Below are 27,298 nucleotides of genomic sequence, written 5' to 3'. Positions count from 1 at the left end.
ATCTCATGGCCTCTCTTTCCTTAAATTTCCAGTGCTAGAATTACATGCATGCACCACCACATTTGCCTTTAAGGCTGTATTAGTAACAATTTTTACAATCTGTAATATGAGACATTTAGCCCGTCAGACTTTTAGAGGCATGAAGAATATGACAGGGTTTCCAGGTTCTTGGACTTATCTATACCTTGTCTCCCCTATGTCTTTCTTTACTTTTCTTTCTTGCCCTTTTTCTTGCCCTTTTTTCATTTCCTCCTGCTCCCCTCCCCCCTCCCGCACCCCCCCCCCCCCCCGCCCCATTTAAGAAGTCCGAAATAGAACGTTGTCATCCCTGGCCAGATCACTTCAATTGCTTTCACTTTGGTGGGTGCCACGTGTACTGTGTCTATTGTTATACTTCCAGCTCTAACCACCACACACTGGACATAAGAAACTTTTTGGAGTGTTTCGTAAAGATATGAACAAAGGCTCTATACTAAGCCAGTGGAAGGTAACTCTGGCAGCCCAGCTTTAGATATGGAATGAAATCTTAGTGTTCCAATCGATTCAAGTTGTTTAGAGCATGTTCTTTGTGTGAAATGGGAGCAATCCCTATTTTATAACAACGATGAGATTCTAACCAGGTACATTTTTAGATTATTAAAAGTACTACTGAGCATATAGTGTTTTAAGAGATGGCTCATCAGTTAAGAGCACCTCAGTTCTTCAGAGAATCCAGATTCAGTTGGCAGCTAACAACCATCTTATGTAACTCCAGTTCCAGAGGATCCCTCACCCTCTTCTTGCCATTCCTTGGGCACTGCTCTGTACATGTGGTGCACAGCAGCACACACACACACACACACACACACACACAGAAACAGAGAGCGCGCAAAAACAAAAGGAGTTATGTACCAATTGCTCTCTTTACGACGTTTCCACATAAAACAGTAAAGACAAGTCATATTACGGAAGTGCTATGGGCGTTCAGAAGAGAGAGATGACATATGTTTGAGAGAATCAGGAAAGGAGGTGGCATATGAATGATCCTTGAGGTATAATTAGGATTTCAAAATTTAAAGTGGGTAGGTATATCCGGGCTAAACTAAGACCATGAACAGGGGTGTCAAAAGCGTTTCAGTACAATCGAAGGGTAAGTTACTCTAGGCTAACACAGGGATAGAGTTGTGTAGGTGAAATGGGGTTGGGCCATACTGGAGGTGTCAGCTTCTTCGCAGGCTGATGATTTAGGGGCAGGTGTATGGCATAAGAGGAAGATTACTGCAGCAGAAACGCCAGAAGCAGAAGGTGTAAGCACCCGAGAGTGGGAAGACCAGTTAGGAGAGGTTATTGCAAGTTTGAGTTAAGAGCTGATAAAGGCCTGCAGCCAGCAGGAGAGCAGAGGGAATTCAGAGACGACACGGGAGAGGGACTCTTCAGCAAGAATCCAGTGTACAACAGGTGACCCCGGATAGCCGGAGCCATTAGCACTGATGGGTATGTCACAGGGGGTTTGGGCTGCAAGTCCCTGCCACGTTTCGTTTTCTTTTTTAAATTCCTCTTTTTTTTTTTTTTTTTTTTTAGAGCTCTACTACTTACTTCCCCACAGATCTCTCTACTAAGTGGGCTTTTTCTTTTCAACCTTAACCCGCGCTCATCCCCCACGCTCCAACTCTAACACGGTGGCCTCCCGTGGTCTTCCCACGGGGTCAAGACCCTGCAGGTCAAACTCTTGAGTTCGGGGTACTCCACCCGCGGCATCCCCTGTTCCCCGCGCGGGCGGCGTCCTTGCAGGCGCCCCTCGGCTCGGAGACCAATAGGAAGGCCGCGATGCTGGGACCCGACCCGTCATTGGTTGGCTCTACCGTGGTGAGAGATGGTGCGGTGCCCGTTCTCCGCCCGGGTGCGAGCAGTGGGCGGTTGTTAGGGAGACCGTTCGTGACGTGGGCCGTCAGGCTGAGCAGCCGCCCGACGATTGGCTAGGGGATCGGACGATCCTTCTTTATTGGCGGCCGGCTGGCGGCCCGGAGCGTGCGTAAGCGCAGTTCCTTCCGCCCGGGGCTCCGTTGGCTGGAGACGGCGGCTGGGCCGGCTTGGTGGCCTCCATTGAGATCCGGAGGTGAGCTGGTGGACGCTGGGGACCGGCGGGGCAGCGGGTCTCGCGCTCCGCCTGGGCTCACGAGGCGGCTGCGAACCGAGGGGACCGCGGGGACACGTCCTTGAGGCCCGGCGGCAGGGCGGCGGCCAGGGAACCCGTGGGCCGGGTGGGCCTGAGAGCCAGTGCAGCGACGGGGCGTCCGTGGGTCCAGTCCGGAGGGCGCTGTGCTGACCGGGCGGTCACGGTCATCCGTGTACAACGAGTGCCTGGCAGAGGGGACAGCGGGAGCGATGTTCGCGGAGCCCTAGAGAACAAGGGTTCACTCCCAGGCGCTGCCTTGCGGCAGGACCGGTCTTTAAAGTGATGGAGATGTAGGCTGCAAATTGACACAATCCGTGTGGGTACGGCAGGTTGTGCCCCTCCTAGTGGGCCCGGAGGAGGATGCGAGGTCTGTACAGGCACAGCTAGCCCTCCGAAGTCGGTCTCTTGACCTGTATATCACCGTCTTTCTCCTAAGGGGCGTAGTCTCATTGATACTGATGTCAATTTACCTTATGCTCCTATTGGAATTAATTTGGTTTGAGCGAAGAAAATGGCCTTAGAGGTTCGCAAGTGAAACAGTAGACTTCTGAGGCTGGGCGAAGTTAATAGTCTTTCATCGAAAGCGGTCAGATGGAATCTTTCTTGAGGTTGTATCTTTTCGGGCTAAGTCCTGTAAAGCCACAGGAAACGTCTGTTACTGGCTCTTTACTTACAAAGTCGTTGTGTACAATTGAAGCATCACACAAAGTAGGGAATACATTTTGTTTGGTTACTTGTGATTTCTTTTCATTTTATTTATCGTAGGGCAAAAGTGTCGGATCTATTGTGAGGTTGGCCTGCGTTTTGTGGGCTTACTTAGTCGTAGTGACTTTTTAGAACTTGACCACGCATAAAGTATCAGATTAACACGAAAACTTGTGTGTATGTCACAGCTATTTCAAGATAAAGGGTGTGCCTGGGGGGTGGGGGGAGCATGGCATGCATGCTCACACTGCTATATTTTTTGTCTCATTTGTAGACTGTGAGCTATATTCTGGGATCAGTTTCTGAATCCTTAAATCTATCTTAAAATTGTGCTATTTTTTTAAGTTCTTAAAATATTAGTTCTTTATGGTTCCACTTAATACTTTGGTCAGAGAACTTGACAGTGAAGAGGAGATGGACTTAGAAACGGGTAATGTATGGTAAAGTTGAGTACAGAACTTGTTTTCTGTGCAAGGTGATGATGGCCCCCTTTGATGGATGGGTAGGCTAAGAAAGCAGAATGTTCATCCTGTTGGGATTAGACGTGGCTACAGTGTAGGATTAGGTGGGGTCTTACCCTCAAAGGGACAACCTGCACACATCTAATCAAAGAGTGGGGTGTGTACCACAGGAAGAATGAATGGACTGGAAGAATCTCAGAGAAGCCTGTCTCTTAGTTGGCAGTGGTTGATGGATCTATTCCTAAATAGAATTAGAATTTAAGAAGTCCGGTGAGTTTAAATTTTCAACCATTTGAGGAGTCTGTGAAATGTTTGCTGTATACTGTATTTGGATAAGTAGGCAAGTTCTTTTATTGCAGCGCAGCAGAAAAGGGACCTTCTGAGCTTTCATAAACTGCTACACCGGTGTCACTTTGCCTAGTCACAGAGAAATGGGAGGTGCTCCTGAGAGACAAGTTTATAATTACGGTTACTTTTGACATACCTTTGTAACATTGCTCAGTTTGTAGTTCCAGGTAGGTGTGGTTCTCTGTACTTGGTTGGATTGTGGAACAGGATTTTGTGTAATTTTTTCCCCTCAGATTATTAAAAAAAAAAGAAGAAGAAGAAGCTGTACGTGCAGGGAAGAGTGGCAAGATTGTCAGGCCCCGGGAACCGAGCTGGGTGGGAGGTCTGGTGTGCCTGGGGTAGTGTGGGTATGGGGTTACTAGTTGGTAATCACATTGGGGCTCCTCATGATAGCAATTTACATTTTTCTCAGTGGAATCACTTTTAATAGTGATGAATAAAATTGACTCATTGAGGAAGACTATTGAAGCTTTTGCGGTGAAGGGTGGAGAGCTGGAAGCGCTTTTCATTTAGATTTGAAACTAATCTACCTTCTGAAACCTCGAAGCCAGGCTTTTCCAACAGTTTGCTTTAGTTTCTGATTTTAAGAGATTGTGTGAGAGAGGCCAGTGGACATGTGGTTTCTCATGAGAATCCTAGACAGGTTTAAAGTGTTCGTTCTTTAAACCCAGGCCCTCCATAAAAAGTACTGTGTGGTTGTCCTTTCTCGGGTATTTGTGTATATCAGTGCAAGATGCCGGAGAGGAAGGTGGTAAAACTCATTATGCAGTACTGAAAAAAAGATAAGTACGGATACCTGCCATATTTTATGCTGTACTAGTTGTTCTTTCCAAAATTAAGACCCACAGGAAGAAACATAGTGAGGTCGTTGTGAATAATTTCATGATGCATGAGTTTACATGGTACTTACCCGTGTTCCCTGCCTTACCTGTCAACTACTTTTATGTTGCTTTCTATTTTTAGTTAGTTAAAACTGTTCTTATCAGCAACATTGATTTTATGATTGAATTAATGTGTTGCTGTGACCATCTTGAAAACCAGTTATATTGGCGTGTAGCCTGGTATATTGAAATATAGAGGAAAAATGGAATGTTGGAATCAGAGATGATGTTGGCTAATTGGCTTCATTCTTAAAAGCCAAGCTCCCACCGTTCTTACCTCCCACCCTCGCCCTGGTACTTTTTTGCCTCCTTTACTTAATTTGGTGGTGGTGGTGGTCCCTTTTTTGGTTTGGTTTTGGTTTGGTTTTTCCAGACAGGGTTTCTCTTGTGTAGACCAGACTGGCTTTGAGCTCAGAGATCTGACTGCCTCTGCCTCCCTTGTCACCACTGCCTGGCTAATTGGTGTCATCAGTCAATAAGTCACTTTCTTAGTAAATGTGTGAGATCTATTTGAATTCTTGCTGACAATCAGTGGACTTAGTTAGTTGGTTTCTTGTCATCATTTGTATTCTGTTGTGTGTGCTTGTGTGCACTGGTGTGTACTGTGGCCTGAGAGTGGAGGGCAGAGCTCAGTCTGCAGTGTTAGAAGCAGTGAGGCTTAGATGCAAGTGCATTATTATCCACACACCCATCTCCCGGGATCTAGTTTTTGACTGATTGTTATGGGTAATATTTTTCATTTTGCTCTATAGTTTTACCATGAGAAATATCTCTGTAGGCCATCAGAGACTTTATAAGATGACATTTCAAATAGGAATGTCAAACTTGTTAATTAGCCATCAGATGTGGGAAGGGTGGCAGTCATTTCATTAGCTCAGATCTTCTTGCTATTTATTCTGTTGAATCCTCTTGTCAGACAAGAAGTCGTAGTTTTTGAGGATTTTTTTGAACGGAGGGCCCTGCACTGAGCTGTATCTTCACTTCTTGCGGGTCTTTCTGTATGATAAATACATGTCTCATTTTACCCAGCATCTACTTCTACTGACTTTCCAGTCTTGGCTGGCTGTAAAAGTTAAGGAGCCTTCCACATCTGACACATTTAAATGGGCCTTCTTGCCCCTGTAGTTTGCCAGGAGAAAAGCCATCCTAGTGAAATGCATGCCCCCGTTTTACTAACGTGGAAGTATAGATCAGAAAAGATTTCTGGTGACAGCCACCTTAGGAAAGTTTCTTATACATTGTGCTAGTGACATTCTGCCTGTGTTCCAGAGAATGAAATGAACATCATGATGTATGGCAAGGTGATCGAGATGAAGGTGCTTTGGCGTTGCCTTTATTAGGCATGTGGGCGCTGAAAAGGGCTCGTGGGCTTTCTATTTAACTAAAAAGTGGGAATAGTCTCATGTCTGCTTTGTGCTTTATTTATTCTGCTCCTCCTTGGCTCACATAACTACAAGGAGTTACTCTTGAAACTTAACTTTTAAAGGAGCATTTGCATATAAGTTGTTTGCCAGTGAGTAATAAAGGATTTAGGTGGTTGAAGAAGTGGCAAGCACCATGTTGATAGAGCATTACACTCATGTTCCAGGACTGTGCAGAACGCTGGAATAGTCCTGTATGTGAGATGCTGCACTTAGGGCTGACAGCATCCTTTTGTCCTGAAAGTGAACCCCATGCATGCTAAGTGTTCTTCCTATGTATATCCTTCCAGGATCCAAGGACTGTGAGGCTACAATGTTGTCAAGACTTTTCCGGATGCATGGCCTCTTCGTGGCCTCCCACCCCTGGGAAGTTATTGTGGGAACAGTGACACTTACAATCTGTATGATGTCCATGAACATGTTCACCGGCAACAACAAGATCTGTGGCTGGAATTATGAGTGCCCCAAATTTGAAGAGGTTAGTTTACTTTGATACTGACTAAAGTGAATTTCATTTTCAATTTCTCTTTTTTGTTTTTTGTTTTTTTGAGACAAGGTTTCTCTGTATAGCCTTGGCTGTCCTGGAACTCACTCTGTAGTCCAGGCTAGCCTCGAACTCAGAAATCTGCCTGCCTCTGCCTCCCAAGTGCTGGGATTAAAGGCGTGCGCCACCACTGCCTGGCTTCATTTTCAGTTTCTAAAGAATGAAAAAAAGGTCTCCTTTTTAGAGACCATATAAGCAAAAAGTTGTGAGTAGTCTTATCGTGGGCCTATCTCAAATTTTCAGCTGTGTACCTGATATGGAATACACTAAAAAAAGCTTCTTTAAATACAAGTGAATATAGTTGACTCCCTTGAGAAATACAGCTTTTGTAAGGACTTTCAGAAAAAAATGATTGCGAAGAATTAGATTGCTTAAAAGTTGTATTCAACTTTTGGTTTCTATATTGGCTTTTGATTTGGTTGTACTATGGTGGCATTTCTATTCTTGTGATATGTGAACCAATGACAGAGTAAAAATTGCTGCTGTGGGTCCTTGTTTGAACGCTTCCTCTGCCAATAGGACGTGCTGAGCAGCGACATCATCATCCTGACAATAACGCGATGCATCGCCATCCTGTACATTTACTTCCAGTTCCAGAACCTACGGCAGCTTGGGTCCAAGTACATTCTGGGTAAGGCTGGTCGCCGGCTGTGCGTGCTGGCAGACTTTTGATTTCAATGCACTACTGAAAGAGTGTTGAGTACATTCAGCAGTTAGTACTCTCAGATGAGAGGCCTCAGTGATACAGAGGAACGTGGCTTTGCTCTTACAGAGCACTGAGTGAGACTGCATGTATCCCGTGTGTAGTAAGGAGTTCTGACTTTAACTGTGGCGTTTGCCGTTTAGGTATTGCTGGCCTCTTCACAATTTTCTCAAGTTTTGTCTTCAGTACGGTCGTCATTCATTTCCTCGACAAAGAATTGACAGGCTTAAAGTAAGTAAAGCCCAGTGTGTGTTCTCCTAAAACATATTCTTAAGACCCTTTATTCCCTGTATTAAAGGTGATGCATACATTTAAAAGTTTAAAAAGTATGGGAAAGTTTTCATGAACTTGCTATTAGCTAGCTCTGGGTGTTGGCATTTTGATATATATTCTTCCCATTTCTTTTGGACATGTTTTCTTAGTATCGTACTGTACATGCCGTGCCAACATAACTCATCTGCATCTTTTCCTGTTAACCTTAGTGTTAAAGTCAATTATTAGTGATAGCTGTATGGTATTCTGTGTAAATATTTTGTAGTTCGTTATTCCAGTGTTGGATTAAGTTGATCTTTCTTAGTACCACAGTGATGAGTATTTGTATGGACAGTTTTTGTTGATGCTCACCATCGTCACCTAGGCGTAGATGCATCTCACGAGTCAGCAGCAGCTGTGGGAGTGATTCCTTTATAGATTTTGCTTTTTTAGCTGCTTGCCTTGGGGGAGGTCGGGGTAGCTTCACCAGTGGGCGTATGACACGGTTTACTTAATGTTAATCCAGGTACATTTTATAAACATAGAAGAGCACTTTGCTGAGAAAACATGGAAGAGGTGTTTCAGTGCGTGTTCATTTACACTATAACATTGCCCAGTATTTTAGTTATGCTGGACATAATGACAGTGCCTGTACCTCCACAAGGGTCAGGGATCCAAGGCCACTTTCGGCCCCACAGCAAGTTAGAAGTCGGCCTGAGTTTCATGAGGCTTTGTCTCAAAAGAGTGAAACAAAATAAACTTGAGCAAATACTTTGAGCATCTCTTATTCAAGGCTTCTTAAGAATGCTAGCAGAAAAGTGGTCATGCCACGTGTGTGTGTGCTATGGGAAGGATTATATTAAGAAGTTTCTAAAACTATATTATCCCTGTGTTAAATGTAACTTGTCTTGTTTTTATCCCCCCAGTGAAGCTTTGCCCTTTTTTCTGCTCTTGATTGACCTTTCTAGAGCGAGCGCATTAGCAAAGTTTGCCCTCAGTTCAAATTCACAGGTGAGCGCTGTCTGTAACCCCGGAGTGTGATGATCTCCCCCACATTTGTCTGTCACAGAGGAGAGAGAGTTCTTTACTGTTCAAAGTGTAACTGCTGTCTCGAGCCTTTAGACACATGTTTTAAGACTGGTTTGTGTAAGTGTCTCACTTCCCCATTTTCCCTTTGAAAGTCTTCTGAAATGACAGTGCCGTGGTGACTTAGGTGAATGCATTGCCTATTGGGGCCTCGGGAAAGAGTGAGTGTTCTGGGTGCTTCCTCATTGCTTTGACCAAATACCGGACATGGGACAATTACAGGGAGCCAGCCTTGTTTGGGCTTGTGTTGCCAGGAGGTGGTTCATGGAACTGGGAAGGTGTGCACCCAGAGCCTGGAGGCCTGGAGGCCCAGTGCAGCCAAGAAGAGGGTTGGGCCAGGCTCTGGTGCCACAGAGCCCACAGCCTGTGATCCACTTCCTTTGATGAGGCTCCACCCCCTCAGCCTTCCCAAGGAGTGCCACCTACTGAGGATCAAATGTTCAAACATGAGAGCCTTTGGGGGCCTTCTCACCTTCACACTGCAACAGATCTAGTGGACTAGAGCCTCCCATCACATTGTTTCTAAGTCCCTCAAATTAACATTTCTCATCTTAAATTCATCCTGACATTCATTGGTGACTTTAAAAAACTCACCATCGTGTTAAACAGCCTTGTAGCAGAATTCTTTTTGAGACAAACTGTGTATCTCATTCTGCCCTGAATTATAGTGCTCCTCCTGCCGGGGTCAGCTGAGTGCTGGGATTGCAGACATACACACCACCATATCCTATTTCGTCCTTTTACGATTTTCCTTCAGTGTCGGACCATTAAACTAAGGACCTTTTGCAGGACCATCAAGTGCTCACTGAACTAGCCCCTCCCCCAAGCTGTGAAAGAGGTCATAGTTCTATCCCAATTATAAATATTGGATACTGCTTTTGATCATTTGAACATTTTGATATGAAAATTCTTTAGGTTTTATTGTACTAATGTGACCTCAGAGAATCTCAGCTAAGCTTTTGTTGGTGGGAGCCAGAATGTAATATGAAATGTGAAAGAAAGTGTATTAGTCAGGGTTCTCTAGAGTCACAGAACTTATGTGTAGTCTCTATATAGTAAGGGAATTTGTTGATGACTTACAGTCTGCAGTCCAATTCCCAACAATGGTCAGTAGCAGCTGTGAATGGAAGTCCATGGATCTAGCAGTTGCTCTGTCCCACACGGCAAGCAGGCGAAGGAGCTAGAGAACCTTCCTTCTTCAAGTGTCCTTATATGGATTCCAGCAGAAGGTGTAGCCCAGATTAAAGGTGTGTGCCACCACACACCAAGATCCAGATCAGAAACTTCTGTCTCCCAGCCTCCAGATAAGGGTCACTGGTGAGCCTTCCAATTCTGGATTGTAGTTCATTCCAGATCTAGTCAAGTTGACAAGCAGGAATGGCCACTAGGAAAGGTGTGGTCAGGTAGGGTTTCAGTGGTTGGTTAACCACAGGAGTGATCCGTATCCGTGTCTCTCACTGCCCACCTTGCCTATTGAATGCATTCTATCTTGTTGTTTGCGTAGTAAAGTAAGTTTCATGTAGGACCCAGGATGCTCTCTAGCATTTAAAAAGGCTAATGTGCACTTAACAACCACCGATATGTTTGGTCTATTCTTCAGGATGAAGTAAGGGAAAATATAGCTCGTGGGATGGCGATCCTGGGCCCCACATTCACCCTTGACGCTCTTGTGGAATGCCTTGTGATTGGAGTTGGCACCATGTCAGGTTTGTAAACAATTTCTAATACACTTACAGTTGTCATTAAAAGGGAAAATAGCAGTTCTGACATTTACATTGTTTATTCTTGGATTCTGACTTCAGTGACTTGAACGGGAGATATTGTAAGTGTGTGGATGTATGGACCTCTGTGTGCCTGGTAAGAAAGTAGTACCAGGTTTCGGATGTTTCCCATGCTTGCTGTCTTCTCTCTTTGTGTCCGCTCTTGGTTTATAACCAAGGTGGTACTGCAAGGCTGGTCTGGAGACACTGCTGTTCCCTGGGCTGAATTAGGAATTCCTTTCCTTGTATTTTAATTGCCATGTTGGAGGTAGGTAGTTGGGAGGTTTAATTAGGTACTAGGCCATACATCCTAGCCTGCCTGCAGCATCAGCCTCAGCACACTTCCTCATCCTTAAAGCAGCATGGAGAATTAATACTAAACTTCAAACAGGGCTCCATTACGTACAGTGGGGATTTGCCAGAGTGAATATACCATGCTGTGATGAGCTGTCCTGGTCTTAGACTAGATTTTTTTAGTTCTGGTTGTGTGTGTGTGTCCGTCCATCCATCTGTGGCCCCTGGAGTTACAGGTGGTTGTGAGCTATCTAATGTGGGTGCTGGGAACCAAACTCCAGGCCTCTGCAAGAGCCCAAGACACTCTTAGCTGTTGAGTTATCTGCTACTCCAACCCCTAATTGTCTTTCTTTTGGGAGAAAATTTGGTTGTCTCTGTATTCATTTATTAGATACTATGTATTTCTTTAAATTTCTGATAGTAATAACACATATTCTACTATTCAACAAAGGTTTTTATTTAGGAAAGAAAAAACATTCTAAAAATTGTTTTAAAATTTACTGCTAAGGATAGAGCTCAGCGGCTCAGTCTATAGCACATGTTTTTTCAGACTTTTAAGATGTACTTTGTGTAACACACACACATACACACACACAGAAAAATTACCTTCTTTAAAGGTATAGTTTTGAGTTTTTATGACGATACTGTCATGTCATCACCACTAAATAAAATGTTGATCAGGTGAAAACACAACTACATAAACAAGAGAGTTTGAGATGTTGAAGGTGGACCAGGAAGTTACAGGCCTTGAAGCAAAGGCTGCATATTTGAATCTTATGCAGAAAGTAGTCGGGCTGACGCCTTGTCTTGAATCATTAGAGAAACGAATCGAAGAATCAGATGTGTAGTGGCAGAAGCCACTGAAGTCATCTTTATCTGCAGAAATAGGGCTTAAAATTAATTAGGCAGCAACCCACTGCCTACCTTTTTACACAGTGTGAGGGATTGATCCTGGAGCTTGTATGTGCTGTGGACACATTCTACCACATCCTGGGCATAACTGAAAAGGCCAGTTGAGAAAAGGGTTGGGCTAAGTGTAGCTAACTCAGTGGTAGTGTGTACTTTGCATATATAAAGGTACAGGGTGCAGTTCCCAGCACACATACAAGCCACAGCTGCTCAGAAGTCTTTGGACTAGAGCTGTGTCCTGTGTGGTACCAAAGTGGCAGAGCAGCTGCTTTGGGGACAGTCAGGAAGAATGATGGCAACATGGAGTTTAACCCCCCCCCCAAAAAAAAAAGTTGGTGATTGATTTGTGAAAGCATTGGTTAAGTATTGATTATGAAAGTCTACTTTTAAGTTGAATGTATAGACTTGCTTTATTTATTATATGTATAACTTGCAGTTTCTCAGATGCCCTTGGTTGTGAGAATAAATAATGTAATGTAGTTTTTTACTTTAATTTGAGCCAAAGAGTAGGAGTTGGTGATCTTAATTTTTTTTCTGGTCTGTACAATTTTGGCACCTTCTATTTGAGATTACCAACTGATCCTCGAAATAATTTTGTGGTGAAATGTTTGTTAATTTTCACTCTTGATTTATTAACATTTTTGCATTGTATCATTTTCAGATAGGTCAGTGAAGTAAAATGCTTAGAGCATCAGTAGGCACTGTGGGGGTTGTAGAGTTATAGTGCTTTGTAAGGACCATTTCCTGAGATGCCGTGTCAGAAAGGCATAACTGCATTATATTATAAATCAACATGGACACATGGGCTAATGAATTGCTTTTCTGATAAGTGAGTCTAGAGGAGTAGTGTAGTTTGGAGGATAAAGTAATCCCTGTAGAGTAGCTGGTCTTACAGCTGCTTGTCTCAGCCAAAGTGATACAGAAGAATTGGAAGCATTTGTTGGCCAGCTGTGTGAAACAACACCATTACATACAGCATTGTGATGATGCTGGGGTCTGTGTCCTTGGCAGGACTGCTGTTCCTCAGGTCATAGGTCATCTTTGTGGTGCTAATTTTGTTGTAGTAAATGACAAAGGACAAAATGAAGCGCCTGTAAGCTAAGTGGCATGTTAGAGACCCACACTGAGCAGCTGTGTCCCGCTCTCTCTCCCCAGGCGTCCGCCAGCTGGAGATCATGTGCTGCTTCGGCTGCATGTCAGTGCTGGCCAACTACTTTGTGTTCATGACATTCTTCCCGGCCTGCGTGTCACTGGTCCTAGAGGTGAGGCGGGTTTTCCTGGTGTCATTAGTTGTAAAGTAGTACTTCCCATGCTGCCCCTCTCCTTAGTCCCCTCATACCTCCTAACGCAGTGCCGACTTCTTTCCTAGCTTTCTCGTGAAAGCCGTGAGGGTCGTCCAATTTGGCAGCTCAGCCATTTTGCCAGAGTTTTAGAAGAAGAAGAAAATAAACCGAACCCCGTAACCCAAAGGGTCAAGATGATTATGGTAATGGCATTTTTTTCTTCAGGATCTGTAGTTTCGGTGTGTCTTATACTTTGGGTATTTGGGGGCTTTTGTTTGTGTTTTTAGTTCCTATCTTGTTTATCTAATATTTGTTCCTTTCAGTGATGTTCCAGTCTTCTCTTTTTTCTGAGTTAGTTTTTTGTTGCTTTGAAGTTCTGGGGATTTTAGTTTGATGCCTTGAGACAGACAGAATCTTACTGACTTTGAGCTTTCAGTCGTCCTGCTTCAGCCCCCTGAGTGCTGGGATACAAGGTGTTTGCCACCATGCCCCATTGGGTCTTATGGTCTTTGTTATTCTTGCTCTCCTGAATAGACCCTTGTCTTTGAAAGGCTATTCTTTGGAATGTTTGAACCCTTACAGCACCATTGCTTTTATTTAACAAACTAGGGGCTTTCTTACCATGATCGGTGGGGCTGAGGACTAAAGTGTCTGGCTATGGAGTTGGGAGGGACGAGAAAGAAAGCAGAAGGTATACAATTTAAAATATGTCTTCAGTCTTTAGGCTTGGTCCTTGTTCACGCTCATAGTCGCTGGATAGCTGATCCTTCTCCTCAGAACAGCACAGCAGAACAGTCTAAGGTTTCCTTGGGTCTGGACGAAGATGTGTCCAAGAGAATCGAACCAAGTGTTTCTCTCTGGCAGTTTTATCTCTCCAAGTAAGTGACTGGAACCCACAATCCTCTGCTCTCACTGGGCTCTGCTGCGACTTTACTATTTCTGAACTGACAACATTCGTCTTTGCTTTCACTCAGGATGATCAGCATGGACATTGAGCAAGTGATTACCCTGAGTCTAGCCTTCCTTTTGGCTGTCAAGTATATTTTCTTTGAACAAGCAGAGACAGAATCGACACTGTCATTAAAAAATCCTATCACGTCTCCCGTCGTGACCTCAAAGAAAGCTCAAGACAACTGTTGTAGACGTGAGCCTCTGCTTGTGAGAAGGAACCAGAAGCTTTTGTCAGGAGAGGAGGATCCAGGAGCGAACCAAGAGAGAAAAGGTACTGTGCTGTGTTCTTCACTCTCAGGTCCTCTTGTCCGAGGACACCCCCTGAGGTGACTTCCTCTGAAAGTGATTTGAGGACTTTGAGATGTCTTTTTGCCTCTCACACAGTTGAGGTTATAAAACCTTTAGTGGTGGAAGCAGAGACTATAAGCAGAGCTACGTTTGTGCTTGGGGCCTCTGTAGCCAGCCCTCCATCGACCCTGGGGGCACAGGAGCCTGGAATTGAACTCCCCATCGAGCCTCGACCTAATGAAGAATGTCTGCAGATACTGGAGAATGCAGAGGTGAGAAAAGGGTGTGCTCACACTGGGGAGAATACAGAGGAGGGACAAGGGTGTGCTCACACTGGGGAGAATACAGAGGAGGGACAAGGGTGTGCTCACACTGGGGAGAATATAGAGGAGGGACAAGAGTGTGCTCACACTGGGGGTTTCTTTTATAGAGGATGTTTTTGGTACCTTTCTTTTAATCAAGGGAAGTTAAGACTGGTACTACTGAGGCCTACTGTGTCCAGTGTGTCACGTGGCTTTTTCACGGCTGTATAAATCCCCTATAGCCTTTGGGGGTGTTATCCCTACCCTTCAGATGAGCAGGCCAGGCTCAAGAGGCTTTATATATTTACCATTGAGGAAATTGTAAAGCTAGCAGCAGGGTTTCTTACTTTCTGGTCCCAGAATCAAAGCTCCTTGTAGTGAGTTACTGTCTTGTAGAGATGGGGAGCTTTTGAATCTGTGTGTGTTGAAGTGAGCTGTGTTTGTACACTGTGTTCTCTCACCACATTTACAGATGTCCCTTCATGTTTTCAGCCTTATCAGCTTAATCTCATTCTTTCTGTATTAAGAATATGGAGGGATGCTGCTTACTGGCTTGCTCAACTTGCTTTCTTATAGAGAACTCAAGACTACCAGCCTAGGGATGGCACCACCCACAATGGGCTCGCCCCCCTTGATCATTAATTGAGAAAATGCCCCACAGCTGGGCTCCTTTCTCTGATAACTCCAGCTTGTGTCAAATTGACACACAAAACTAGCCAGTACACAGGGTCTCTTACTAAATGTGGAGCTTGTCATTTTGGTTAAACTGGACATATCAAGTCCCCAGCAACTGCCTGTGTCTTCCTCCTGCCCTGTGCTGGGATTGCAGATGTATACTACTGTGCCTGGCTTTTATGTACTTGCTAGGGATTTGAACTCTGCCTCATGTCTGCATAGCAAGCACTTCCTTGGATCTCCTTGATATTTTTCAGATCATCTCCCCCTTTACAAACCCAAAGCCTTTTGAATTTTACTCTTAATGTTTTTGTACTTTAGCTCTTTTGAGAATTGGTATCCTCAGCTGGAATATATCCTGTTTAAGGGCCACAATTTGTACCCACAAAAATATTGAAGAGAGTATATATTAATTGTCCATTGTAAGTAAATATGTATTGATTGATATTCATTGATCAGTCCATGAGCATTTAAGTGTACAGGAGGTCCTGTTATACCGAAGGCAGGGGGGCTGGACTGAGGGCAAGGCTTTGTTCTGGGTTTGTTCTTCACAGGGGATGGGGTGTAGTCTGGCTAAGTGTCACTGTTCCCAGGGTTGGTATATACTGCTTTATAGCCCTGTGAGCAGCTCTGCACTGTGCTCTTTCAGCCTTTGCTCTTGAACTGCCCTTCTTATCTAATCCCATCTCTTCATTTTCTTCTTCCTTTCTGCAGAAAGGTGCAAAGTTCCTTAGTGATGCAGAGATCATCCAGTTGGTCAATGCCAAGCATATCCCAGCTTACAAATTGGAAACTCTAATGGAAACTCATGAACGTGGTGTGTCTATTCGCCGGCAGCTCCTCTCCACAAAGCTTGCAGAGCCGTCCTCTCTACAGTACCTGCCTTACAGAGATTATAATTATTCCTTGGTATGCTCTTTGATTAGGGAGGGCTTGCTCTGTAACTTGTAGCCAACCTTATACTGCTCCACTTTTAAAAATGTTTTTCATGATTTTATAATCATCCCTGGGAAAGTCCAACAGTTTGTTTGCTTGCTTGCTTGCTTATTTATTTATTTATTTATTTATTTACTATTTATTTTGGTTTCTGGAGATAGGGTTTCTCTGTGTCCCTCTGACTGTCCTGGAACTAGATCTGTGTAAATCAGGCTGGCCTTGAACTCAGAGATCCACCTACCCTCTGCCTCTCAAGGGTTTGAGATTAAAGGCATGTGCCACACCACTCCCAGCCAATTTAAATATTTTTAAAGAGTAAATTTAGGGTGGGGTTTGGCTTAGTGGTAGGATGTTTACCAGACACTGATGAAGCCCTTGGCTTGATCACCAACACCTTAACAACAAAAAGAATCCATTGAAATGTTTTATAGGGGAAAGGTTGAAGAATTGTTAGCGACAGGGACTGAGATGAGTGGTTATCTGCTACAGTGCAGGCTTTCACCTGTAGCCCACCTGTGTTTCTTAGGTGATGGGAGCTTGCTGTGAGAATGTGATTGGCTATATGCCCATCCCTGTTGGAGTGGCAGGGCCTCTGTGCCTGGATGGGAAGGAGTACCAGGTGCCAATGGCAACGACGGAAGGCTGTCTTGTGGCCAGCACTAACAGGGGCTGCAGAGCCATAAGCGTAAGTTGGAGTTTGTTTACTCGGTACTCCTTGCTGAACTAGGGAGGAAGGTGGCTGGGCAGGGGAAGGCCACCAGGACAGATTCGGGGACAGACACAAGGACGATGGGAGAAACTGAAGTGGATTCACACAGTCCCACAATCCTCTGCTTAGCTTGGTGGAGGTGCCAGCAGCCGGGTCCTTGCAGATGGGATGACTCGAGGCCCAGTGGTGCGTCTTCCACGTGCTTGTGACTCTGCAGAAGTAAAGACCTGGCTTGAAACACCTGAAGGGTTTGCAGTGATAAAGGAGGCCTTTGATAGTACCAGCAGGTAGGTGTGTGTGTGTGTGTGTTCACGTGTTCCTGTGTTCATATGGATATTTAGCTTGTTCTCTGTGCTAGCTAAATACAGTGCCTGCTTCGGGTAATGTAGCATCCCCCTGAATCCATTCATTTAATATGACTAATACTTATTCCTGGTTAGGGTAGATGTTGATGCAGACAAATTATCAATCCATTGGTTTTTAATGGATGGTAAAATGGCTCAGCAGGTAAAAGCACTTCCCGTGCAGACCTGGTGGCCTGAGCCACTCAGTAACAGTAAATTAGACAGACAGAAGCCGTCACTGTGACTAGACTGTTAGTTTCCCTAGAGAAGGAATTCCTACACAGACCATGGGAGTTCGTCTAGCTGTGTTTACTTTGAAGACTGTCACAGTCACACGGAAGCTCATGAGTAATGTAAAGCTCCTGGCCAGTTCCAGCTAGTGTGTCTGCTCTCATCTGGACTTCACGTGTATTAGAGTTGGTCCACCTTCTGCTCCATGCCTGAGAATGCCTTCATGTGGCTAAAGGAAAAAAATACTCCCTGCTGAACTAAGGAGTAAAATGTAAATCTCTCACCTTGGATTAACATAAAACCCTCGTGTTTACAGATTTGCTCGTCTACAGAAACTTCACGTGACGATGGCAGGACGCAACCTCTATATCCGTTTCCAGTCCAAGACAGGGGATGCCATGGGGATGAACATGATCTCTAAGGTGAGTGTGGTGCTCTGTCTCTCAGGGCTCCATGGTGGCACACCCGGCTGGCCTTGAACTCATGGTGACTCTTGGGCCTTGGCTTTGAGTGCTGAGACTAAAACTGTCCCCAGCCATACCTCTTATTGATACACCTTACCTCTGTGGTACATACTTAACAGAGTTGACTGATTTCACCTTTATTAAAAGCTAATATAGTTTGGTTTGGTAGTGTTTCTGGTTTTTTTGTTTTGTTTTAATTAGTTAGATAAAATGTACTTGTGTATATGGGTCTTTTGCCTGCATGAATGTCTGTGTCCTACATGTGTGCCTGATGTCCATAGAGGCCAGAAGAGGACATGTGATTTCTCTGAACTGGAGTTTGATATGGTTGTGAGCCACCAGTGGGTGTTGATAATTGGACTTTGGCCCTCAGGAAGAGCAGCCAGAGCTTGTAACTGCAGAGTTGTCTGCCTAGCTGCACTGCTGTAGATCTGACATTGTCTGTGTCCTAAATGTCCTCACAAGGGTTGGAGGGATCTGGGGCTAAAACTTCAGAAGTTTGCCCAGTAACAACTCCTTCCTGAGGAGGAGTGGCCCTGAGGGTTCAGCTCAGTGCAGATCGAGTGTTGTAGGGAGGTGTATGGGGCCCCAGATCAGTTCTGAGCACACCTAAGCTACCCCAAAAGAGCTTTGTCTCCAAATTTTGAAATTGACCTTTTCTAGAGACTTTTTTCTTGCTTTCTTTGTGTGTGTGTGTGTGTGTGTGTGTGTGTGTGTGTGTGNTGTGTGTGTGTGTGTGTGTGTGAGAGAGAGAGAGAGAGAGAGAGAGAGAGAGAGAGAGAGAGAGAGAGACAGGGTCTCACTGTAGCCTTGGTCCAACCTGGAGCACCTTGTGTAGAGCAGGCTAACGTGCAACTCGTGAGGTTTTTTTGTCTCTGACTCTGACTGCTGGTTTACAGGCAGGTGTTGCCTTGCTGAGAAACACCAACTTTAAGATAGCAAACCTACTCAGTTTGTTTGTATAATCCATTCATTTTGTTTCCTGAGAGATTTTTATATGGTATACATTTCATTTTGCTGATAACTTTTTACCCAGAGACAAATTCAAAATGTTAAAATCATCTAGTCAGGCTACAGATTTTTTGTTTATAAAGATTATTCAGAAAGAGGAAAATAACTAAATGTGTAAGAATGAAAAATTGTAAGAAATAGTATGGGGGGGTTGTTTTTATTTTTCGTAGTTTTTTAGTTGGGTATTTTATTTATTTACATTTCAAATGTTATCCCCTCCCCAATCCCCCTGCTCACTAACTCACCCACTCCTGCCTCCTGGCCCTGGCATTCCCCTATACTGGGGCATAGAGCCTTCATAGAACCAAGGGCCTCCTCCCATTGCTGACCAACTAGGCCATCCTCAGCTACATAGGCAGCTGGAGCCACGAGTCTCTCCATGTGTGTTCTTTGGTTGGTGGTTTAGTCTCGGGAGTGGTTTTTTAACAGCTTGGAAATAGAACTGCTGTGTCATCTGTTTTCCCGTTCTGCCTTTGGAATTGAAAACGGTCTCAAAGTGCTATCTGTATATTCATGCTCACAGCATTCATTACTCATGCTAGCCAGCAGGAACGAGTAAGCTAGGTGTTGATTGGGTGGATACGTGCACAAGGGAGAGATGCAGTAAAGCAGAACGTCATTCTAAGGGAACTCGTCAGTTACCACATTCTACACGGTTCCACTTATCTGAGTTGTTAAGTGCATGGGCACCAGTAGAGGGGCACAGGGACAGGACAGGGACAGGACAGGGGTGGCTGATGTTTTAACAGGCTATGGAGCATTAGTATTGGCAGACGCAGAGAGTTCTGGACATTTGTTAGGTACCTTAGAGTACGGAATGACTGCGTTACAATTGTTAAGGTGGTCAGAATGGGGCTCCGTCATGCATTGTGTTTGTTTTGCTTCTTTCTAGGGCACGGAGAAAGCACTGCTGAAGCTTCAGGAGTTCTTCCCTGACATGCAGATTCTGGCAGTTAGTGGGAATTATTGCACCGACAAGAAGCCTGCTGCCATAAACTGGATCGAAGGACGAGGAAAGACTGTGGTTTGTGAAGCCGTCATTCCAGCCAAGGTGGTGAGAGAGGTGAGTGTGGATGGATGTTTCAGCCTGCCTTTTACATGGTAGTGTCTTTAGCTGAGTTGAGGCCAGGGTGGAGGCCCACAGCTATAATCCCGGCTCTGGGAGTCAGGACAATACTGCCACCTTTTATAAGATTACATTTGTAGAGTAGTTTTCCAATAAAATGGTTGTTTTATTATTGTTCATGCCTGTGTGCAGGTAGTCAGCCCTCTTGGGACAGTTTAAATGGGGCTACAGGTATCCCCCTGCTTTCTAGAGACACAGAGAGGTAGATGTGAGTGGCTTTTACTTCGTTCTCCCAGGGGACTGTGTAAAATGTACATACTCTGATCTAGGTGTTAAAGACGACTACGGAAGCTATGGTTGACGTAAACATTAACAAGAATCTTGTGGGCTCTGCCATGGCTGGGAGCATAGGCGGTTACAACGCCCATGCAGCAAACATTGTCACTGCTATCTACATCGCGTGTGGCCAGGTGAGCTCCTCCGTTCCCACAGTCCTTTCTGCTCTGCTGTTCTCTGGAGGAGCTATACTGTATCTTTGCTTTTCTCTTTCCAGGATGCAGCACAGAATGTGGGGAGTTCAAACTGTATTACTTTAATGGAAGCCAGTGGCCCCACAAATGAAGACTTATATATCAGCTGCACCATGCCCTCTATAGAGATCGGAACCGTGGGTGGTGGGACCAACCTTCTACCTCAGCAAGCCTGCCTGCAGGTATGATTGTCTGGCACACAGCTTAGTGGTCTCAGGCCACTGACTCCCAGGTCTTTGTTTCTTACTAAAACAAAGTTGGGAAAGAGGGTTTACTTCAACTTACACATCTAGGTAGACATTCATTACTAAGGGAAGTTAAGGCAGGGACTAAGGTAGAGGCCATGAAGGAACACTGCATATTGGCTTGTTCTAGCCTCATGTTCAGCTCTCATTCTTTGACTGCCCAGGCCCATGGGACTGGGTTCTTCATCAGTTTGCAATCAAGAAATACCCCGAGGAGATGCCCATAGGCCAAACTGCTGGAGCCAGTTTATCATTGAGATTCCCTCTTCCTACAAGTGTCAAGTTGACAACCAAGTTTAACCATCACACTAATGTGTCTAGTATAGCACATCACTCTATTCTGTATCTTAGCTGTTCTTTTACTTTCAGCCAGTCTAGCCTCAGGATGTCTAAATAAGTATAGGGTTTCTCAAAAAAAAAAAAAAAAAAAAAAAAAAAAAGAACAAGAAGAAAAAGAAAGTATGTGTGTGTATACATGTACACATACACACACATATATGGTTTGGGTGATATGCCTAATAAATCATGAGCAAATAGATTAAATAAGCAAGTAAGTGCTTAGTACCATCCGCTCACCTGGCACCAGCATTTCTAATGGAGCTTAGGTCTGCTCTGCTCTGTGTAATCTTCCATGCTGGCCTCTGATTACAGATGCTAGGAGTTCAAGGAGCATGCAAAGACAATCCTGGAGAAAACGCACGGCAGCTTGCCCGAATTGTATGTGGCACTGTGATGGCTGGTGAGCTGTCCTTGATGGCAGCCTTGGCAGCAGGACATCTTGTCAGAAGTCACATGGTTCACAACAGGTAAGACTTCCACGAAGATGAGATTTTTCCCAAATGAAAGTTTTATAATCCTGGTCTGGGAATTACCACTAAAATGTTTGGACAACTTGAGTCCAAGCCCTGGAATCCAGATTTAAACAAAACAAAACAGGTGTAGTGTCATGATCTTTAAAGTCCAAGCTCTGGGTAGGTAGAGACAGGCAGGGCCTGGGGGCTTATTGACCAGGCAGCCTAGCCTACTTGGCAAGTTCCAGGCTACTGAGAGAGACCCTGTGTCGGAAAAGGAGTGTGTGGCCTTGTGGTCTTCTGACATCTACACACACACATGTACCCCTAACTCCCCAATTTTGCATTGCTGATGTTCTTTGTGTTACTACTTTGTCTTTTTCTGACGTAGATCAAAGATAAATTTACAAGATCTTCAAGGAACGTGCACCAAGAAGGCAGCTTGAGGGTCCTGACACACTGAACTGAAACGCGGGCATTGGGTTCTCAAGGACTAACATGAAATCTGTGAATTAAAAATCTCAATGCACTGTCTTGTGGAAGATGAATGGACATGATCAGTGACACCCCTGCTTGGTTTCTGGCTCTTTCAGAGACGTCTGAGGTCCTTTGCACAGAGACTCCTCAGATGTGGAAACTCTGGTTCTTTCCATGCTGTGTTCTGGAAAGATCTCACGTGGATGGTACGGTGCTCTGAGCACCACAGATGTGAGCTACAGTTCGTTTCTGAAAGCTACCACAAGCTGGAAACTGGTGTTTTGACAAAATGATGGAGTTCCTGGTGATCAGTGTGGGGCTCACCTCCCCATGGGTTAAAAATGGTTTTAATGACACTGTAGCTGACAGAACTTGTGATTTTTATTTATTCCGTCTGGGTTGTAGAACTTTGCAATCTAAGTTTATTTTTTGTAAACTAATAATTCATTTGGTGCTGGTCTATTGATTCTTGGGGACCTACTTCTTCATGGAAGAATTACTTTTATTCTTAAACTACAGAATAATGTGCTAAGTAGTGCTAAATAGTTGTTGACGAAGAAAAGAGTCACTGCATTTATCTCTGTGAGTCTTTGTTCAGAGAGGCCTTTCGTCTAGATTCTGCCAGCTGTGCCACACTCTGCACTAAAGATGTCAGAGCTCTTAGTGTTTCCTAGAGGAGAGTACAAGCAAGTCGGACCTCTCAGAACTTAGAGTGTGGGAACAGGTTTTTAAAAAAAAACAAAACAAAAGAAACGACCATTTCTCTAAGCCAAGTTTCTTTTAGAGACATTTTAACTTATTTAGCTGAATTCTAGATTTTTTGGTAAACTATCAAATCTGTATATGTTGTAATTAAGTGTCTAATGCTAGGAGTTTATTGGAAGTGTTTAAGAAATAACTCAACTTTTACACTGATAAAATCCTCTAGCTTGGGCCAGAGAAGACAGTGCTCGGTAGCATTGGTCCAGGTCAGCGTACAGAGCCAATGATGGAGCCACATGAATGGCCCTGGAGCCCGCTGTGTGCCTTGCGCCCGTGGCCAGGAGTTTGGTGACTGAGTCATTTATGGGCTCCGTTGATGGGTCCATGAAAGCTCTTAGCTTCCTCAGGGGGTCAGCAGAGTTGTTGAATCTTAATTTTTTTTTTTAATGTACCAGTTTTGTATAAATAATAATAAAGAGCTCCTTATTTTGTATTCTATCTAATGCTTCAAGTTTGGTCTTGGGAAGCTGACATCTGTGTAGAAGATGGACTCTGAAAGACATTCCCAGAGTGCCGCGCGGGCAGCATGGAGCCTCTTAGTGACTGTGTCAGTATTATTTATTGTGGAGGGTTGCCTTTGCTGTTGTATGTCAAGTTTCAGACTGCTCCTCTTGTGACTTTTCAGCCAGTACCATTTTATTTACCTGAGCTTGTCATGGAAGTGGCAGTAAAAAGTACTGAGTGTTTTATGCTGGTGACTGTAACCAATGTCATCTTGCTAAATTCATGTTTTGTACAATTACTAAATTGTATACATTTTGTTATAGAATACTTTTTCCAGTTGAGTAAATTACGAAAGGAAGTTAACATTGAAAAGTGTAAGCAGTGGCTTTTTTAAAATTGAGGATTAACCCCAAGCCTGAGGTCCAGAAGTTAGCAAAGTCTGGCCAAGTGGTAGCCTGACCTCTCCACTGAGGGTCATAAAGTCCTCCCTCCATTATCCGTTATACTATCAGCAACATCAGCAGCTGGCCAGTGTTGTTTGTCTCAGTGATCTTTCTTAAAAGTTCAGATCCATAATCTCAACCGGATTCTCTTTGGTGATCAGATGGGGCAAGTTAAGAGGAAGGGAAGATCAGCTAGCTGACACAATGGTCCCTTCGAGTATGTTTCAGCTTCGTGGGGTAGGGAAGGGGCTTCAGAACTGACTTCTATTCCTTTGTAATTACTCCACTTTTGCTGTTAGAGGTGAAAGATTGGAGAGTTGTCTTCTCAGGAATCACAGGGAATGCTCGTGGAGAGACCAAAGGCTGGCAGATCAAGTCAGAACTAACCCTGGAGTGATAAACAGCTCTTTGGCACACATTTACATTAGTATGACTCCCCTTAGGCCTCTGACACACTGTCAGTGTTTGTATTCACATGCTGTCTTAATTATGGTTTCTATTGCTGTGGTGAGACACTGACCAAAAAGTAACTTGGTAAGGAAAGGGTTCTCTGGCTTTTAACTCTTTGGTCACAGTCCATCATCAAAGGAAGTCAAGGTAAGAGCCTGGAGCTAGGGACTGAAGCAAAGACAGTGGAGAACTGCTGCTTACTGCCTTGCTCAGCATGTTTGTTTTTAAACTTATTTATGTATATGAGTGCTCTGTTTGCATATATGCCTGCATGGCAGAGGAGGACATTACAGATGCTTGTGAACCACCATGTGGAATTGAATTCAGGACCTCTGAAGTGCTCTTAACCACAGAGCCATCTCTCCAGCCCCATCAGCCTGTTTTCTAGCACCAAGGACCACTAGCCAGGGGTGGCGGCACCATCCACAGTGAGCCGAGCCTTCTCAAATCCATCACTAAGAAAATGTGCTGCATGCCTTTAGTCCCAGCACTTGGGGAACAAAGTAGATCTATGATTTCAAGGCCAGTCTGGTAGCAAGTCCAAGGAAAGTTGGGGCTACATAGAGACCAGTCTGGTTGGGGGCATTTTCTCAATTGAAGTTACCTCTTTCAAAATGACAATAGCTTGTGTCAAATTAAGTAGCAAGCACACATGTGGACCAACTCTTCCAGAGAAACTTTCCCTTGATCTTGGCATTCTCTCAAAAGCCAAATTATTAATTTTATTTATTTTTACGTATTCACTTTACATCATACTCACTGCCCCTCTCCTGGTCACCTCCTCCTGCAATCCTTCCCCCATTCCCCACCCCTTCTCTGAGCGGTTGGGCCCTCCCCACCTTGGTATCCTCCCTCCCTGACACATCCAGTCTCTGTGAGGTTAGGTGCTTCTCCCACAGGCAAGACAAGGCAGCCCAGCTAGAAGAACATAGCCCATATACAGACAACAGCTTTTGGGATAGCCCCTGCTCCAGTTCGAGACCCACATGAAGACCAAACTGCACATCTGCTGCATAAGTGTGTATGTGTGTTGGGGGGCGGGGGGGGGGGGGAGGCAGAGGTAGGTAAAAGCCAGGCTGCATGTACCATTCTCCACTGTCCGTCCTTTCCCCATGTATATGCCTATTCTGTTGTATTTGCTAGGGTTGAAATGAGCCCGAAGCTTGCTTTGATGCATTTAGGTGGCAGAGATATAGACTAGGGAAACTCCCAGCTGCTGCTAACAGTGCCTTTCGTTTTGTTGAGGAAACCTGACAAGAAACCATCGGAAATGACCCAAAAGGGACGCTACCTAGTTTGTGATGGTTAAGAAACTTCTCTGTTGTCACTCTTACTTTGACAAAGAGTTGGGGTGGCAGAAAATTGAGGGAACAATTCTGGCTCAGTTTTGCTTCAAAGCATGACCCTATAAAGAAGCAGTATTACTCTCGTGTTGCTTCGTGGAAGGGAAGTGTGTCATTTCCCAGCATTCCTGCCCATGAGGTGAGGCCTACACAGATCTGGTTCACACTGGACAAAGGTCATGGTCTCATAAAGTGCTTCCTGGAGAGTTTTGGTGGACATCTGACCTGTTTCTCCTAGTGTACAGCATAATGTAAGAATTTGTATTTTCTCAATACAGCTGAGTAGGCGATAGCTTTATTTGGAAGCATGAGAACCTGAACTTAGATTCCCCAGGACCCATGGGAAAAGCTGAACTTGGGGTGCCTAGAACTTGCCAGCATTAGGGGAGATGATAGATTATGAGGAGTTTGCTGGCTAGCTAGCCTGGCAGAAAAGCAAGTGTCTGAGTTAGTGAGATCTTGTCTCAAGGCAGTAAAACAAAGGAAGATACTTGAGGTCCTGCTCAGAGCAACACATGTGCCCACACATTTTTGTGCCCCACCCCCCGTATATGTTTCTATACCAACCAGTTTGCCCACCTGTCTGTGCCAGGGCTCCAAGCTTACAATCATACAACCCTTGGTTAAAAAAAAAAGCTTAATATCGCCCTGCTGATCTTACCCTGAGATTTCTGCTCTTATACAGAATGCTCTTAGTGGAAAGCCTGTCTAACATCTGCAGGGCAGAAGTGCACCTAGACCAGGAGAATTCAAACCCTCAGCATCCCAGCAAGGGACAAACAAAACCCACCCCAATACATTTGTGATTTTTGGTGAATTATACTCATGTATATTATCAAACAAAAAAAATAAAAAAATATATACAAATAGGAGTTTAGTACTATAGTGACTGCTTAACATGAGTAAAGTATTAAGTTTAATACCCACCTGCTGTGTGGATCAGGGAAGCAAGCGCCCTGAATCCTGGGCAGCCAGCCCTCGTCTCCCATAGTTCTCGTCCAGATACCACAGCTCAAAGGCCTGAGCACTGCTGTGTGTCAGAAGCGACAAGCATTTTACTTTCTGGCAGTTTTTGTGTCTTCTAGTTGCCGTGGACCCTCTGGGGGACAGTAATTTCATGGTTTTTAGTGTTTGTGTGTGTGTGCGCGCACGCATGCTGTGATTTTGTAGATCCTCACGGCCCTGGACTGGACTGTAATGGAATCCCCTATTTAAAGACACTACATGATCTCAGATGTATATAATGTTTTTTTATTTTTTTATTTTTACTATGATGTAATTTGTTTCATTTCTTATGTTAATGAAGACGTATGCCAAATGATTTTTTTTTACTTAATATTTAAATAAAATATTTTGGGGGAAATCTTGACTTTCCCTTGGTTCAAAAAACTCCCAAACAAACACCCACTAATGGAGGCTGGAAAGAGTTTAGTGGGTAAAAGCACTTGCTGTTCTTCCAGGGGACCCAGGCCCAGCTTCCAGCAGCTCACCATCATCTGTAACTTAAGTTTCAGGGGCTCAGATTCCCCCAGGGAAATACAAACACACATATATTACATTAATACATTACATAATATATATTTATATATTATTTTAAAGAAAACATAAACTGTCCGCCCCCCTCCCCGGCTTTCTCAGTAGCTCTTAGTGTCCATCCTTCTTCTTCTTCCCATTCCACAGATAAAGACCCCCAGCAAGTTTATTTCCCCCTCATAGTTCCTGTGACTTACTATCTAACCCCCTCTCTAGAATTTCTGCCTCTTCACAGCTCCATCTTGTTGCCAATAGCCCTGGGGATAATTATATTTGATGTTAATTCCATTCTTCTGTGAGGGGCTGCGAACAAGTAATGAGTCAGCACTCAAGTGATTTCCTGTAAACCTGCACCTTAATGCATAAAATAAAGGCTAGAGCCTGGGATTAGGCAGAGAAAGAGGGGAAGGTGGAGTTGAAGGTTTTGGGAGAGGAGAGAGAGAGGAGAGAGAGAAGAGAGAGAGAGAGAGAGAGAGAGAGAGAGAGAGAGAGAGAGAGAGG

At 44.4% G+C, this 27,298-nt stretch overlaps 1 protein-coding gene across 2 annotated transcripts; it reads left to right on the top strand.

The window, feature by feature from the left end:
- The first annotated feature begins 1,997 nt into the window (after positions 1-1,997).
- Hmgcr (3-hydroxy-3-methylglutaryl-CoA reductase) lies at positions 1,998-23,022 on the top strand. Of its 2 annotated transcripts, none has more exons than XM_021180103.2 (20): positions 1,998-2,095; positions 6,262-6,449; positions 7,035-7,146; positions 7,362-7,449; positions 8,397-8,481; positions 10,157-10,262; positions 12,675-12,781; positions 12,889-13,005; positions 13,520-13,680; positions 13,777-14,024; positions 14,138-14,313; positions 15,733-15,927; positions 16,481-16,639; positions 16,793-16,950; positions 17,555-17,660; positions 19,606-19,776; positions 20,109-20,249; positions 20,333-20,491; positions 21,206-21,360; positions 21,737-23,022. In XM_021180103.2, exons 2-20 carry the CDS (start codon positions 6,285-6,287, stop codon positions 21,789-21,791), a joined length of 2,664 nt encoding a protein of 887 aa, XP_021035762.1. In that variant the 5' UTR covers positions 1,998-2,095; positions 6,262-6,284; the 3' UTR covers positions 21,792-23,022. The 2 variants fall into 2 exon arrangements, with proteins under 2 accessions (XP_021035762.1, XP_021035761.1); XM_021180102.2 differs by lacking the exon at positions 1,998-2,095 and adding an exon at positions 2,184-2,522.
- The last annotated feature ends 4,276 nt before the right edge of the window (positions 23,023-27,298 follow it).

This window comes from Mus caroli, chromosome 13 (genome assembly GCF_900094665.2).
Source record: "Mus caroli chromosome 13, CAROLI_EIJ_v1.1, whole genome shotgun sequence".
Lineage (NCBI taxonomy): Eukaryota > Metazoa > Chordata > Mammalia > Rodentia > Muridae > Mus > Mus caroli.
The sequence above is the reverse complement of the archived record's forward strand: the minus strand, read 5'-3'. Positions and strand labels throughout refer to the sequence as shown.

Coding starts and splice junctions, on each gene's coding strand:
- Hmgcr (XM_021180102.2), top strand. Junction 16,640..16,792: donor GGGGCTGCAGAGCCATAAGC/GTAAGTTGGAGT, acceptor TCCTCTGCTTAG/CTTGGTGGAGGTGCCAGCAG. Junction 21,361..21,736: donor AGTCACATGGTTCACAACAG/GTAAGACTTCCA, acceptor TTTCTGACGTAG/ATCAAAGATAAATTTACAAG.